The sequence below is a fragment of the Schistocerca piceifrons genome, chromosome 1 (genome assembly GCF_021461385.2).
Source record: "Schistocerca piceifrons isolate TAMUIC-IGC-003096 chromosome 1, iqSchPice1.1, whole genome shotgun sequence".
NCBI lineage: Eukaryota > Metazoa > Arthropoda > Insecta > Orthoptera > Acrididae > Schistocerca > Schistocerca piceifrons.
In genome coordinates, this window is record NC_060138.1 from 1,067,260,898 (window position 1) to 1,067,278,702 (window position 17,805).

At 44.7% G+C, this 17,805-nt stretch overlaps 1 protein-coding gene across 2 annotated transcripts in view; it reads right to left on the reverse strand.

Moving 5' to 3' along the window:
* The window catches only part of LOC124799394 (solute carrier organic anion transporter family member 74D-like), a 213,403-nt gene that overhangs the window by 94,904 nt on the left and 100,694 nt on the right, over positions 1 to 17,805 (reverse strand). For both annotated transcript variants that reach the window (XM_047262920.1, XM_047262921.1), the window contains exons 3-4: positions 10,488 to 10,716; positions 4,736 to 4,984 (exon numbers count right to left, since the gene is read on the reverse strand). In XM_047262920.1, the coding sequence (XP_047118876.1) occupies positions 4,736 to 4,984; positions 10,488 to 10,716 (478 nt within the window). The remainder of the gene's footprint in view (positions 1 to 4,735; positions 4,985 to 10,487; positions 10,717 to 17,805) is intronic.

The following is a 17,805-nucleotide window of genomic DNA, read 5'->3' on the forward strand; positions in this document are numbered from 1 at the left end:
CGGAAGTTGAATGGGTCCAGATGTCGGCCTTGTCATGTAATAAGCTATGCTTCTTACAGTTACAATCGTTAATGAGTTCGCAGAAAGTGAGATCCAACTTTATGACTGTTTTGTGTTTAACGAATGTCAATTTGCTGTGCCGAAAAATTCAGATCTTCTCGTTACGGCCTATACCGAAACTGAAAATGCTCCTGCTCATATTACAGCACTTACGACCTGGTAAACTTTTAATGAACCTCCTGATTGCATAAGGCAGAGCAAACTGAAGAAGCGGGACGTTGAACAAATAGTGCTCCATTAAGCCAAAACAAATAGGAAAGAACACAGTACCTAAAACGTAAGCATTTTAAGAAGCTCAGCTATGAAATTGATGTCGATTGACAAGGATTTACAAAAATGTTTGAAGCAACAAGGAAAAACATCTAAATAAACTATAGTGCAGTGTCCTGTACTCCAAGAGAGTCTGGTGGTGGTAGACAGCCCAGAGAGTTTTAACAGCATACATGGCTGCATGAGAAATGCTGTCTTCGATGGAGGATTTGTGTGTGCTTTTTTAAAATCAGAAACATTTATTTTTAGTTATTCATCATTTCGTTTATTTAGTTTAATAACTCTTGCAGCAATTGTTTTTGCAAACAAAATTACTGCAGGTCCGCCTGCTAAGCAAACAACTGTTTGTTGACATACAACTCTAACACGTTCAACATCTTCGATCCATACTTATTGTCTGTTCTTTATTCAATTCTGTAAAATGTAATAATGTTGTAAGCGATAATTATTCTAATGAAATTAGACCTAAAGACAGTTTTTGTCTGTTGTTGTCATTAATTTTTTACATTCTTGGTTTGTGTAGGATCCTCTGCGCAATAATGAATACTAGTAACTTGTCATCTGCATTTAAATGATATTACTGCAAGTCTGGTTGGTGAGTTAATATATCATTTTATCTCTGAACGTAATTTCGTTGTGCGAAAATGTTTTGCAGATGTGTTTGCCTATTGCTTACAGATAGCTTCTGAAAATTCTTTCTCATCTGGACTCTCAGCTGTTGCAGAGATGCACACATAAGCACCACTTATATTTCGCGGAATTTCATAAATGACTCTTTCCCACTTCACAAAACACAGAATTAATGTTGCCACTGTGAGTCCAGTCCCTATCGATGTTCAATTGTTCCCACATAAGTTTGCACGCGGGCGTCCTCTCGTGGGTGTGTGCGTGTGTTTTCCCAGATCTGGTAAGCGTACAGATATCGACCTGTCTTGATGTATCGAATCTAGCTTTACGCTTCTTTGCTACAGCGTAGCGGCGTCGCTAACGGGGATGCCCCATTGTTCCAGAAGGGACAGCCTGGCGCCTGGAGATCGTTTGGCGCAGAGAGATGAGTCAGTCACGCGAGGGCTATTAGGCGAGTAGGACGCGTATGTATGTGACAAAAACGATTGCGATTAAAATAATAATTTTGAACCACAGGATTAATTTCGTCTCGGGAAGTTGTTGTATAATTAAAAAAGAATCAGCAGTGGTAAACTCTGTGGTATCACGTACCAAACCCACCCTACCAGCGTCTCAAAGCTGACAACGGAATTGCAAGTTTCCGTCAGACGCCGACAGCAGTTGCGTGGGATCCGGCGGACCCAATGGTGCACACTCGCTGAGCCTCGCCTCCCGCGGCTCCATACGACAAGTGGCGTCTGCCACCGCTCGAACGATAGTGAACACCGAAACATCCTGAAGAAGATCCCAACAGAGAGGTCGAAACGTCGATTACTTTAGAAGGAAATATGACGCGGTTTAACAACCCATAATTTAACTTTAGTGAGAAAGGCGACGAATACCTGCAGACTTACATAAAACTCAAATGAGCTCGTGACAAATAAGTGATTGTAATGATGAGTGCGATCAGAACAAGTAGGGACGCCATATTGGAAATTTAAGTGAAATAAATTAACTGTATCATACAGAAGTGTTGACATATTGCAATCTTTTCACTATCATTAGAAAATTTTGGAAGGGACTGAGCTGTAAACAGCGTAGGATAATAGGTAGGGCATGTGTTCTAGGATTACAGTCAGAACTTTATCGGCACATGTACTTTGGGAGTAAGTTTGCCCTCAAAACTGGTTACCTTTGAATAACTGATGCCTCATTTTTCTACAAGCAGACCACAGCAAGTAACTAGAAGTATAAATCGATAAATAGTATCGAGGGACGGCTTACAAGGCGCCCACGAACACCTAGTCTGCACGTTGGTTACAAAGTGCATACACAGCTTGAAACAAGCAACACAGCAAGTGCGTGGTGTACGTCAAAGAACTGCGGTTGGCTGGCGCGTGGCAACCACCACTTTAATTGACAAAGGTCAATCACGAAGTTATTTTAACGAAAATGTATGTATAACATTGCTATACTGCAGTGTATCACATTCAATGCTTGTGAATTGAGGTTTGACCATAAAAGATTTTGATTATTACAGTTTTCAACATGGCTGTTACTCAGCACTCGTATACTACACTCATGCTCATAAATTAAGGATAATTGCAGAATGTGGTGCCACAAAACGTGGCACTATACAAAACTGGCGCTAATAGTATAGGCACATATGGAACACACACGACACAGATCTGTTAAGTCCACGGTATTGGTGAAACACATGTGCTACAAAACGCCACTGTTCCTTGCGCATGTACCCCGACGTCAATATGGAATATGATAACCATGCACACGTACACAGGCCGCACAACGGGTTGGCATACTCTGGATGATATGATCGAGCAGCTGCTAGGGTATAGCCACCCATTCTTGCACCAGTGCCTGTCGGAGGTCCTGAAATGTCGTAGGGATTTGAAGACGTGCAGCGATACGCCGACCGAGAGCATCCCAGACGTGCTAGATGGGATTTAGGTATGGAGAACAGGCAGGCCACTCCACTCGCCTGACATCTTCTGTTTCAAGGTACTACTCCATGATGGCAGCTCGGTGGGGCCCTACGTTATCATCCATCAGGAGGAAGGTGGGACCCACTGCACTCATGAAAAGGCGGACATACTGGTGCGAAATGACGTCCCGATACACTTGACCTGTTGCAGTTCCTCTGTCAAAGAAATGCAGGGGTGTATGTGCACCAATCATAGTCCCACCCCACACCATCAAACCACGACCACCATACAGGTCCCTTTCAAGCACATTAAAGGGTTGGTATCTGGTTCCTGGTTCACGCCAGATGAAAACCCGGCGAGAATCACTTATATCTGGACTCGTCCGAGAACATAACCTGGGACCACTTTTCCAATGAGCATGTACCGTGTTCTTGACACCAAGGTTTACGGGCTCTGCTGTGACCAGGGGTCAGTGGAATGTACCTTGTAGGTCTCCGGGCGAATAAGCCACGTCTGTTCAGTCGTCTGTAGACTGTGTATCTGGAGACAATTGTTCCAGTGGCTGCGGTAAGGTCCCGAACAAGGCTACCTGCAGTACTCCGTGGCCGTCTGCGGGTACTGATGGTGAGATATCGGTGTTCTTGTGGTGTTGTGCACTGTGGACGTCCCGTACTGTAGCGCCTGGACACTTTTTCTATCTGCTGGTATCGTTGCCATAATCGTGAGATCACACTTTGTGGCACACGGAGGGCCCGTGCTACGACCTGCTGTGTTTGACCAGCTTCCAGTCGCCCTAGTGTTCTACCCCTCATAACGTCATCAATATGTGTTCTTTGAGCCATTTTCAACTCACAGTCACCATTAGCACGTCTGAAAACGTCTGCACCGTACTCTGACATGCACCAACAGACCTCTGCGAATGTGGACTGCTGCCAGCGCCAATGTGCAACGACCGCAGTTCAAATGCACCGCATTGTCATACCCTGAGGTGATTTAAACCCGCAAACCGCCCACCAGAGCGTTGTTTCACCATGTATCTGCATTATCCTTAATTATGGGCATGAGTGTAGTTTCAACATAGGTCTATACAGCCAACCAGTAGCACATAATTGATAGGTACATTGACCTAGGTTTCGACACCTGTTAGGAGTGTCTTCATCAGAATGAAATTTTGATAAATGGTAAAATTACATCGCTAAAAAGCAACGTTCATTATTTAGAGCAGCTGATGTTCCCAGCTAGGCAGACGTGGGAAAGGCTATAACGTTTTATTTCACTTTTGGCTTGAGCATATCTCCGTCCGAACAGGCCTTGGAAGGCCCAACGGTACCGACCGGCCTCCGTGTCATCCTCACAGCCCAGGGGCATCACTGGATGGAGATACGGAGGGCCGTGTGGTCAGCACACTGTTCTCCCGGCCGTTGTCAGTTTTCGTGACGGGAGCCGCTACTGCTCAGTCAACTAGCTGCTCAGTTTGCCTCACAAGGGCTGAGTGCACCCCGATTGCCAACAGCGCTCGGCAGACCGGACGGTAACCCATCCAAGTGCTAGCTCAGCCCGACAGCACTTAACTTCGGTGATCTGACGGGAACCGGTGTTACCACTGCGGCAAGGGCGCTGGCTGACTTGAGCATAGCTGTTCTAAAATCTGACCATTGCTTTTTAGCAATGTAATTTTACCATTTAGCGAAATTTCATTCTGATGAAGACTCCCCCAGTAGGTGTCGAAACGTGGGTCAATGTACCTACCAGTTCTGCGCAACCAGTTGACTGTGTAATCCTGTAGTGGATCTTGGTTCTGTACGAATGGTGTGAGCACGAGCCTGTCAGCGCGACAGCTGGGCGCGGCGACTCACCGGCGGTGGTGCCCCCTCCGGAGTGCAGCGCGGTGGCGACGACGTCGGGCGAACCGTGCTCCACGGTGAGCCGCAGCGCGTCGTGTCCGGGCCCGTAGAGCGCGTGCGGCAGCAGCCGCAGCAGGCAGGAGAGCGCCACCAGCAGCGTGCCGGCCGCCACCCAGCGCGGCCGGTGCCCGCGGCTGCCCAGGTAGCTCAGCGCCAGCACCGACACCGTCGACGCCATCTCGGACGCGCCGTAGATCAGACCTGCCGGCAGCCCGAGCGCTCAGCCTCCTCCGTCCGCAGCCATCTCGTGGCTTCTGGCGAGTAACGTACGGGTTTGTCCTCTTGGCTATTGCAGACGCCACAGCCGATTTTCGCTGTTTGGGGAAGGGAGCTTTCTCTAGCCTCGAGATAGTGACTGTTTTAAAACTGTATGTTAGTGTAACATTTTTTCTCAAAGTGATGCAATACTGCAGTCTGGGTGCTAGGGCGGATGACTTCACATCTTTGTTGTACGAGCCAAAGGCATAGGTGAGACTACTCTACTGCATTGCCTCCTTACTTAGCTTGCATTTATCACGAATCTCTTGCCCAACGTAAAGTCCCGAGTGACTGGAAAAAAGCGTAGTTGACGCCTGTATATACGAAGCATAGAAGGATTCTCGAACATGTTCTCAGTTCGGATATAATGAATTTCCTTGAGACAGAGAAGTTACTGTCCATGCATCAGCACGGCTTTAGAAAGCTTTGCTCCTGCGAAACGCAACTCGCCCTTTTTTCACATGATATCTTGCGAACCATGTATGAAGGGTACCAGACGGATGCCGTATTCCTTGACTTCCGGAAAGCGTTTGACTCGGTGCCCCACTGCAGACTCCTAACTAAGGTACGAGCATATGGGATTGGTTCCCAAATATATGAGTGGCTCGAAGACTTCTTAAGTAATAGAACCCAGTACGTTGTCCTCGATGGTGAGTTTTCATCGGAGGTCAGGGTATCATCTGGAGTGCCCCAGGGAAGTGTGATAGGTCCGCTGTTGTTTTCTATCTACATAAATGATCTTTTGGATAGGGTGGATAGCAATGTGCTGCTGTTTGCTGATGATGCTGTGTTGTACGGGAAGACGTCGTCGTTGAGTGATTGTAGGAGGATACAAGATGACTTGGACAGGATTTGTGATTGTTGTAAAGAATGGCAGCTAACTCTAAATATAGATAAATGTAAATTAATGCAGATGAATAGGAAAAAGAATCCCGTAATGTTTGAATACTCCATTAGTAGTGTAGCGCTTGACACAGTCACGTCGATTAAATATTTGGGCGTAACATTGCAGAGCGATACGAAGTGGGACAAGCATGTAATGGCAGTTGTGCGGAAGGCGGATAGTCGTCTTCGGTTCATTGGTAGAATTTTGGGAAGATGTGGTTCATCTGTAAAGGGGACCGCTTATAAAACACTAATACGACCTATTCTTGAGTACTGCTCGAGCGTTTGGGATCCCTATCAGGTCGGATTGAGGGAGGACATAGAAGCAATTCAGAGGCGGGCTGCTAGATTTGCTGCTGGTTGTTTTGATCATCACGGGAGTGTTACGGAAATGCTTTAGGGACTCGGGTTGGAGTCTCTGGAGGAAAGGAGGCGTTCTTTTCGTGAATCGCTACTGAGGAAATTTAGAGAACCAGCATTTGAGGCTGACTGCAGTGCAATTTTTCTGCCGCCAACTTATATTTCGCGGAAAGACCACAAAGATAAGATGAGAGAGATTAGGGGTCGTACAGAGGCATATAGGCAGTCATTTTTCCCTCGTTCTGTTTGGGAGTAGAACAGGGAGAGAAGATGCTAGTTGTGGTACGAGGTACCCTCCGCCACGCACCGTATGTTGGATTGCGGAGTATGTATGTAGATGTAGATGTAGATGACTGAGTGTCTCTGTAAATGGATATGAACCCTGTCATTGGTAGAAAACTTCAGAGGCAGATTCAAACGGCACTTCTCTATGTTATTTGGTAAACTCTTAAAGTGTTAAATTTGGTAACGAAATAGGACTGTAATGTTTTATTTTAAACACAGTAAGTACATGCTGATAAAATCTTCTCGGGTTGACAGCCGAGTCAATGTGTTGTTTTGCAGCAACGTTTCAGCAAGTTTCTTACTTGCCATCTTCAGGCGAAGTGTCGGGTTCATGTCTCGTCCGGATTCTTACAGTATTTCCTGTGACTGTGGGAAACAATATATCGGATAGACGCAACGTTGCATAACACAACGCATCTCTGAACATCTGAGGAGCGTCCGCCTCGGACAAAAAGAAAAATCCGCGGTAGCGGAGCACAGCCTCAGTGAAGAACACACGTTTAAATTTGAAGAAACCAAGAGACTGTGTAGAGCGAAAGGTTTCTGGGACTCTATTATTAAAGAGGCAGCGCAGATACGGGTCAGTGATAACCTATCAATCGGGATAGTGGCTTCCAACTCAGCAGCGCGTGGAACACAACATTATCAAGAATGAGACGAGAGCGCACAGATGGAGGCAGGTCGGTGGCGGCGGATGGAATAAAAAGACCGCACCGAGACGAGACGTCAGGACTCGACGCGCCGATTCCGCTCGCGCCTGGCTGGCCCGACCGGCGCCGAGGATACAGAGAAGCCCATGGTCCAGCGGCTATAAAGATGCGGACGAGACATGAGCCCGACACTTCGCCTAAAGATGGCGGACGGCCGTTATGGCCGTGCGGTTCTAGGCGCTTCAGTCTGGAACCGCGTGACCGCTACGGTCGCAGGTTCGAATCCTGCCTCGGGCATGGATGTGTGTGATGTCCTTAGGTTAGTTAGGTTTAAGTAGTTCTAAGTTCTAGGGGACTGATAACCACAGATGTTAAGTCCCATAGTGCTCAGAGCCATTTGAACCATTTTTTTTTTTTTTGAAGATGGAAAGTAAGAAACTTGCTGAAACGTTGCTGGAAAACAACACATTGACTCGGCGGTCAACCCGAGAAGATTTTATCACATGGTGTTTCCACAATATTCTGAAACAAGCAATACTGTAAATACGTTACGTAAATATGTCGGTTGAAAAGCAGCTAACAAGAATGTTACTCTATGGGGGGCTGGAGTGGGTGAAGGCATGCAACAGCACATAGTTTGTAGCACACACAACCAGGCGGAAGGTTGCCTAACACAGAAGCATGAGATATGTGGCGGACAAGGCGACCAGTGAGACCCCAGAATACAGAGAGGCGACAGACACAGATATTGTATATACAAATAAACGATGCACCACGAAGGAATTATCTGAATGGGCGGAAATCCGTAGATCTAATCTACACGTGCAAACAAATGATAACAATTTCAGAAATCTGTACGATTTATTCAAGAGAAAGACCTTCACAAATTGGGCAAGTCAATAATTCGTTCGTCCATCTCTCGCCTTTATGGAAGCAGTTCTTCCGTTTGGCACTGATCGTCAGATTTGTTTAATGTCCTCCTGAGGTATACCCTGCTAAATCCTGCTCAATTGGTGTATTAGTTGTCAAAAATCCCGGACCCTGCCTATATTTCTCGAAACTTTATCAATTAGGGGGAGATCCGGCTTCCTTGCTGGTTGAGGTAGGGTTTGAAAAGCACGAAGAAAAGCAGTGGAAACTGTTGGCGTGTGCGGGTGGGCATTTTCTTGCTGAAATAGAAGCCCAGGGTGGCGTGCCATGGAGGCCAACCAAAGGAGCGTAGAACATCGTCGACATAACGCTGTGCTGCATGTGTCCTACTTTGAAAAGAAATGGCTCTTCAGACCATCACTCCTGGTTTTCGGGCCGCACGACGGGCAACAGTCGCGTTGATATCTACCAATGTCCGGGGTCTCTACAGATACTCGTCAGCGGGGTTCATCACTGAAGCCAATTCTTCTCCAATCAGATTCCAGCTTGGATACGTGTCTGGAGACGCCCAGGAAATCAACGGAGAACCAACCTGACTGTCACCCACTATACTGCCCGACAACCAGGAGTGATGGTTTGGGATGTCACTCGTTTTCATAGTAGGACCCCTTTGGTTGTCATCCGTGGCATCTTTACAGCGCAGTCGTAGGTCGATGGTATTCTACGTCCCGTTTTGTTACCCTTCGAGGCAAGCCATTCTGGGCTTATATTTCGACAAGATAATGCTGCCCATGCACGGGGAGAGTTTCTATTGCTTGTCCTCTTAATTGCGAAACCCTACATCGGCCAGCAAAGTCGCCAGGTCCCTTCCCAATACAGAACATTTGGAGCATGGACGGGGCCTTTCAACCTGATCGGGATTTTGACAATCTAACACGCCAGTGGGACAGAAATTGGCACGATATCCATCAGCAGGACATCCAACAACTCTATCAATCAATGCTAAGCAGAACAATTGCTTGCATAAGGGCCAGACGTGGACCACCGCGTTATTGACATGTTCAGTTTGTGAAGCTCTTTCTCTTGACTAAATAATCCAATTTCTCTGAAGCTGTAATCATTTGTTTGCCTGCAAATGTTCATTACGTCTACCGATTTGCGTCCCTTTCGGATAATTCCTTTGTGGTGCGTCGTTTTCTTCGCTTAGGGTGTAAGGCTGTTTGTGTGGTTTTCTTTACCTGCTGCTGCAAGTGGATATTACCTGTACACTGCAAATATTCAATAATACAAAGAAACTTCTATATATAAAATAAAATTAAATTGCATAAAAATCCCAATTGTAAAGTAATAATCGTATGGGAAATGTAGTATACTGGTTCTCATTCTTCCTTGCTAATTTTAACGTGTACAGATAATTCCGCTGTATCTGATAGTATTGGTTTATTAAAAAAGGTTATATGTATGTACAAACAATTTTTCGAAATACAAAAAAGTTGTGAAAAATAGCTATGCATTTATTTTATAACTAACGATAAATTTAAAAAAAAATATTGTTACTGAATATATGTAAAAAATAATAACAAAAAGAAAAAAATTCTGTCAATAAACCATGAAGTATTATTTGGAAAAGGACCTAACCCCTTCACTTCAGAGTGCACTACGCTCATGCAGCTATGCTGGAGAGACAAAAAGTCGGAAATTATTTCCAATAATTCAGATATTAATTATTATTATTTGTTGCTATCACTAAGGTGAAGAGATTTCGTACCATGATGCTCATACAGGAGGCGAGTGGGGGGGGGGGGCGGGGGTGTTCCGCCATTTTCATGTCTTACCATTGGCTCAGTGGAAAAGGGGGTAGGGCGAATATGACCTACATTTTCCCACCAATTTTGTGTCATGCTATTGCCAAAGATGTGTGGGTGGGGTGTGGGGTATCAGGTTACGTACTGACCCTTACTGTACACACGCAAATGCCCAACAGGTATGGGCAAGGTATCGAGTTACATCCTCACCCTGAGGATAACAATCCTAATCGTCTCGGGTGGGTGGACAGGCTGGCGGGGTGGGGGTGGGGGTGGGGGGAGGGTGGGGGGAAGGAGCAGAGGTGGCTGACCTTGACTATACCTCACACAATTGCTTCAGGTGTAACAAGATCTCCTCTCCCCCCTGATGTCTTATCAGTGACGTTGAGATGAGAAACTGTATATAACAGGTTTTGTGGTTGAACTGGTACTTCCCCACTACTTACATCTTCTCATAATCCTGCTAATTGGGTTTTGGTCATGGCCTACTATGTTGTATTTTTTCCTTGATAACAGGTATTGTTGTCCATTGTGTGTGTGCGTGTGTGTGTGTGTGTGTGTGTGTGTATGTGTGTGTATCTGTTTGCTTACCTGTGGTCCTGCTGGGGATGTTGAACCTCTTCTCTAGCGTGCTGATGGTGCCGACGAAGTACGAGCCGAGCACGAAGGAGGACATGCCGAGCAAGCCGTGTAGCACAGCATAGGCCTTATCGCTGGCGAGCGGCTGCAACCAGCGCGGCGCCCACGATCCCAGGCCACAAGAGGTGGAGACCACCCCAGTGCTGCTGCACAGGTCCGCCGCCGTAGTCTCTATCCTCACCTAACAACAGGTAGCGTATCAACTCACACTACAGCTGCTTCAAGGTACTGCGGTTCAGCTGTCAACTAAGCTACGTCAACTTAACGCTACGAGAAACATATTAAATTCTGCAAAAGTGTTAATCTTCGTGTACATTTATTTAATCTATTATGAGGGGGAACCTAATAGAAACAAGAAATCCTCCACTTCCGAGGGAGAGGCAGCTATGAATTCTCTCCCAATTATGGGCGTAAGTAGATATGTCGTCCCAGGGAGGATGGGGTTCTCTAAATTGCCACTCTTTTCCACTGCGTGGCAAACAATGTGAAGCACCAACAAGGGGACGAGAAAACGAATGAAACTGCACTGGCCGAAAGGGTATGTGATGTTGTTTCAGTGATTACACAATCGAATCATATTTATGAAGAACTTGCCAGTACGAGGCCATTTATCAGTACGATGTTGCCTGGATGCAAGCGCTGATTTGGTTGGTAGCAGTGTCATAAAGCCATTATATAACCTCTCCTGAGGCAAGCTTGCCCAAACTGTTGTAACTGATCCTTGATATCATGGATGGAGTTGACGTCTGACCTAGTCCCTCAAATATTCTGTTGGGTACAGATCGGGGGACCTTGCTGGCCATAGGGATACAACATCACACACAGGTCATCCTGATATGTGACACGTGTGGATGAGATTTCACCTGTTGAAAAATGGCACCACGATGCTATCTCATGAGAGATAACACATCAGGATGGAATATGTCCCTGACGTTCTGTTGTGCCGTCAGGTTTCCCTAAATCACTATGAGTTGTTACCCTGACGTCATACAATATTTGGCTACACCATGACGTCACAAACAGCTCCACTGTGTCTCTCCCAAACATTGGAAGAATGGAGCCTCTGGCCAGGTCACCCTCATACTCGCCAGCGATGGTCATTCAGAGTAGTGCAGAACTCCAATTTGCTGAACACAGTGCAACGCCGTTCATTCACAGTTCATACTTCCTAGTCATAGCATCCCTGCAGACGCAGCTGTTTGTGTTGGGTGTTAACGGCAGGCTACACATGGGACCGTACCTCCCTAGCCTGACTGCTACTAGTCTTAGACGAATGGTGCGGAATGATACAGAATTTGCAGGGAATCCATTTCGTGTTCTCGGATGGCGGGTGGAGATGTTAAGGTATTATGACGTACTTGGTGCAGAATCCTCCCTTGTTGTGGTCAGACGTGGTCGACTGGAATCTTGACAACGTCATTCCTGCCCTCACGTTCCCATGCAGTCCAACATTGCGCCACTGTCACAACCGAATGCCCCATGAATGTGAACAATGTATGATTCAATCAGCTGGCCAAATGGAGACCCACAATGATGCCCATTTCAAACTCTGTCAAATGCAGACAATGCCGTTTCACACAAATACGCAGCATCTCCTTGTCCTTCACAGTCATCACTCAACATCTGATGCTGTTCACACCCTTTATGTACCCCACCCTACTCAAACAACACTAAACATGAACAGCTTTAATGCACTCCTCTGGTGGCCATTCTCTGCGTCAAAGAGAATTGCATCGCTGATCATTTACATATCCAGCGATGGTGTGCATGTGTATGAATTTATGTTGAGATCTGACCATGTCCATTTTTGTCAGGCAATGCACATAACTGAATCAGCCCAAGAACTATGTTATGATGGGTGTAGAGAAAATTCACTGCCTCTCAAATGAGAGATAGTTGTCCACTCAGTAGTTTTTTGATAGCTTCAAGACAAGTATATTTTATTAGGGCGTGCAAAACAGATTCTTACATATTATTTATATAATAATGGATTACATAGCTCTTGACTTAATGATACTAAATTACATCCTTCAGTAAATAAATGCAGTGTTATCTGTCGAATTGGAAAATAAAGCTAGGAAATATCCACGAAAGATAGTTTCACTGATTAATCATTAATGTTAACGGTTGCTGAAAAATAAAAATTTGAAATATAAAAAGAAATGAGAACGACTGTAGTAGTAATACGGATATCAAGAAAAACGACTAGTAAAAAGTACCATTGATTAATGATATGTAAAGGGTGGAAACATAGCATAAACTTTGAAAAAACCTTTTTCCAACTTTTGTACTTGAGCCACTTGGTTTGCTTACAAAGCTCCAAATCTTATCATGTTGATGTACTTTGTAGGCTTACAACTGGAAGCATATGGAGGAAGGTGGGTGATAGAAAAGTTCGTTAACCTGAAGTTTCAGCATGGGTTGCTTCTTCTTCCATTACAATGTCGTTCGTAGAAATGCTGAAATGTTTCAACACAGTACAAAAGTTCAATATGAAGGGCAACAAACGGGTGCTACCATACGAGATAAGTTATCACAGTTATGATAGTATCGGTTATATTGTGAAAACTTTTCTTTCACAGTATTGCACTGTTCACACATTATCCCAGTACATAAAGTGGGGTCACTGTTTGAGCTAAACCATACAAGACTATCAATTGCTTTTTCATGAGTGGTAACAAGTTCCCCCTATCGTGATAATCACTTAATTCGTTTGTAAATATCAAAATAATCTAATCACAGTGCACGTATAATACACAGCACAGTATTTCCATAGTTAATTCCCATGATAAAGTTCACCGTTCAAACACATTGCTCAGTTAATAAAACGTGACTAATGTATACGAATTTAAGTCGCAACATGCACAAATTGTCTTAAATGGTGCACTGAAATATACTGTTCTGCAAGTGTGTGACATAAGCACATATGCACCACCGAATGATTGCCATTTTACCACTTAAATAAACCTTTTAACTTCGCTTCCAGCCTCTGATCAGATGAGCAAGTCAGCTTTCTCCATCTCTCTGTATTGGAGGATCCCAACAGTCTCTGGATTTACGTGGTAACTACCACCCACCGTGCACCAAACAAACAAATGTGAAACTAACAGTGGGTTACCGATAGCTGAATCGAGTGGCATGCAGCTTACGACTCCTTACATTAGTTTCCTGCCTTGTTTTATTAAATGTAATTTGGTATGATCAAAACCTTGTGTTTTTTCTAAGTTATATTTTGCTGTATCCATGGTTGTCACATATGTCTTACGTCACAGCCGCTGGCCATGCAGCCTTAGGAAAAACAGATGCTGTAGCTTCAACTGTCGCCTGTGGCGCAGCCCCCAGCCACACAGTTGTGTATTGCGGGTTGCCGCTTTTCTTGTATGCCAGCAGCACAGCCATAGGATATCACACGTGCAACAGCTGCCTCACAACCAGGTGGCACTACGTTCGCTATTTTCAGCGCTGCTATTGTTGGCACTATCCCGCCTCCACGGGATAGATACCATCACCAGGCTTTCTCAATATCCTTCTGTCTGATGGCTTTATAGCGCACCACCCGGTCGCTCTCTGAGCAGTAGACATTGGGAGTTCACAATTCACGGTTCTCTGGGTTTAATGGAGACAGAATCATGTGGTCCCTCAATCGGAGTTTCTTTACTGAGCGTGCAATACACTCCAGGCTTTACACAGGCCACATCTGTAGCCCACCAATCGGAGATCACTGTCTCACTTGCCACTGCCAAACCACTGAGTCATTGTGAGTGCCTCAATCGTGGACTATGTCAACGCACCAGCACTTTCTGGATATGTAAGTGACGCTCTATTAGGACAGACCAATGGAAGACAATGATTACAACTAACATAAACGATACAGCTCATATCTTCTAAGAATACTTTACGATATTTTTTCAGAAGACTAATAAAGTTCGACTGTTCTTTGGCCACCTCGGTGCATACTTACCTTAGTAAATTGTAACATCTACTGGGGATGGACTACACTGATGGAAAAAAAATTGCAACGCCAGGAAGGAATTGTGTGGTACAAACAAAAGTTGGTAGGCGTGCTTCTACATTCTACAAATGCTTGGAAGTCCATTCCACAAACTGACATCTGGCACCTTTACGAATCAATGGACTTTTGCATGCTTGCATTCAACATTCTGGCGGTAACACCGGTTATTAATGTACCAATATTTCACAGTTACAATGGATTATTTCGCGCTTGCATTAACCTGTGATCTTGCAATGTTAATCACTCAAATATGTTATCTGGGCAAATGTATTCCAGAAATTTCATTACTCTACATTAACGTTTTTTAGTGCTTTGGTATTCTACTGTTTTAGTCTTAAAGTGCTTCATTCGAAGACTTGATAACAACTCAGAGTTCCTACCTCGTCTTCGAATGAAGCACTTATGAAACGATTTGAATTCACGAAATCCAGGGATATATCGCACTGCATGGCATTACTGTTTATTTTGAGAGATGCATATGGGGCCTGAACACGGCACAATGAAATGCCTAAATTGTTAGTCTTCAAAATAAAATAAAATAGCATCTTAAGTTACATGGCTGTTGGAGAAATTCATTGACATTGCCAATTACTTAACCAGCCGATGTCCCCTGTCCATGCTGGGCCAACAGATATACGATATTAGCAGATATCCCACGACTTTTGTGACCTCAGTGAATTTATTTATGTGAGTGTCAACTGATTGTCCATGCACCAATTGCAGACCTTCTGCTGTTCATCCTAGATTTCGCTACGGCATCTTGGCGTTGCAACTAAATCTGCGACGATGCTGTTTCCTTTCGTAGCAAATTTCTAACACAGCTACCGAGTCACGGCCGGTCAGCCGCTGATGGTATGAATTTCCGCTTCCTCCGCTCACCCTGTTGCCCTTGAGAGCAGTCTACATCTTTTGGGTGTATAGTGTAGTATTTGTGCTGAATGATGAAAGAAGGGAATGTGTTGTACCTGGTGCTGATACATAGCCAATTGCTCTCCAGTAGCAGCAGGGAGACCGCTGAGATCAACGTCACAATCCAACGGATTGATCACCATAGTGTCATATACCTTCACTTCGTGTGACACTGCGGGGGGGTTTCGAATTTAGTTCAGAACATTGGCGTAAAATCTAGTAATCAGGATGTTTACACCGTCACCTCTTCTCCCTTTGGCGGCAAAATACTGATGGTGAAAATTCCTTCCTGCTTCAGGAATCGGAATGGCTACCTGCGAGTCGTGCACTACAGCACAGGCGTATGTTACCGACATCGGCTTCGAATGCGCGTTTCAACAGTAATGGTTGCCGGATACGTGTCATGGTGCAACGAGTTTTACCCAGAAACGAAGCAACAACTGACACTATGGAGCAATGCTCCTCGCTCTATCAAACAAAGTCAAGTAGGCGAGAAACTATGTAAAACGATATTGATTTTCATTTTCAACCTGAAGGGTGCAGAAACTATGAATTTGTCTTCCTAGGTTGCATATTTTACCAGTGTTAACACTTTCAAATACTAAAGAGATTGCCTGAAGCACTGTGAAAGACAACGGTCTGCGTTGTGGCGATCAACAATTGGCACCTCCATCATAACAATGCTCCCCTTCGCACAGAGAAATACCAGCAGCCTTCGTTTCTGGGTACAGAAATGGTGAATAAAAATCACAGGAGACACAACGTGGCGTAACTTTGGACTTTTGTAAAATATGATTTCATCAACGTGAGAAACGTTACGAAAAGTGAATACTGTGGAGGATCAATAATGTGTAAGAGAACAGTGAAGGGCGAAGCGTGTAATCGTATAATACTCGTTACTTTGGCTTCTTCCTTGTGAAAAAATTGTGTAAAGTTGTTACTTTAGTAGCCCGAAGCTTATTCAACATAAGTACGCTACGTGACTAATTTAATAAGGGAAGATGCTGCCATACGAGTTTTATTTCTTACCAGCAGCTGATCCTCTGAGGTCACAGGACTTTTGTCTGTTGCTGTTTAAATACACGGGGTGGTCAGCAACAATCTGAGAAGCTTCTAATGGTGTTGCACGGTTGGTTGTGCTGAGAAGTCAATGTTAAGAAAAAAGATCGAAGTGTTGTCTCGTTTCCGAGTTTATTAGCACTGTAGTCAGTCAATCAGGCCGTTGCGCGTGCGAATTTAGGCGCCCCGCCAGATACAGTTAGCGCCAGCTGTTCTCGTACCGTAGAATCGTAGATAATAGTGCACGAGATTGCTCAGCCTTTTAGTCGGGTTCGATCCTACGTCCAGTTTTTGTATCTCTCTCTTGAATGGGTTTTAGAATACCAAAAGAAGAACACGTTTGTCGACACAATCTCTGGCGGGCCGCTTGAATTTGCTCGCGCAGTGGCCTGATTAGGTAACTTCAATGCTATTTAACTCAGGAACGGCATAACGTATCGAATTTTTTCTTAACAATTATTCTGAGTACAGCCTACCCTCCAACACACAATTTCTCAGATTTTCTGGCTATCCTATATATTTTGGCTTTATTCGTCATGCAGCGTGCGACTGCTGACATTGATCTGTCACTCATGAAACTAAGTTGCAGTGCGTAATGAAACTGGATTTCTTGCATTTAACTTGCGCTATGAAGTTGAAAGTTATGTTACACCGAGACGTCCCTACGAGATATTATCAAGATTCACAGTGCACATGTGGACATTTGTTCACCAATAGTTGCGTGCGTAGTATTAACGCTTCAAAGCAACAGATGCCTTGTTGTTCATCAAGAAATTTCTTGGAGGAATTTGAAGAGAAAGGCTGTTTGGGCTCAAAACAAGTAGGATACGAAGGACATCTTTTGGAGTTGTACATGAGAACACGTGACGGAGACGCAAGCGCAAGCGTAAGCTTTCTGCACACGAGGGATGCTATGAATCTGAAGTTCCGAAACTAAGTGGCATTCTGTGTAAGTCTTTATGAGCACGACTTTGGATCACCCTCAAAAGGTCTTCTTCTTCTTCTCCTTCTCCTTGTCCCTACAACTGGCAGGCAGCATTGTGTTTTAACGTTCCCCGACTAATCGTGTTGCTGTTTGCTGATATGAATTGTATCTTCTGACGCCCTCTACGAATTATGATAATAGCATTCCTTTTACTCTCACACTTTCCCACCAAGACGAGTGAAGTAAGAAATTTCCGATATAACTGCTGTGACGCTCTTCAGTTATTGCCATTAAAGGTTAGTTTTTTCTGCGTTTCTCCATATCTCCTCATAGGTTCTTCTACTTGCCCAGAGAACGAAAGCATT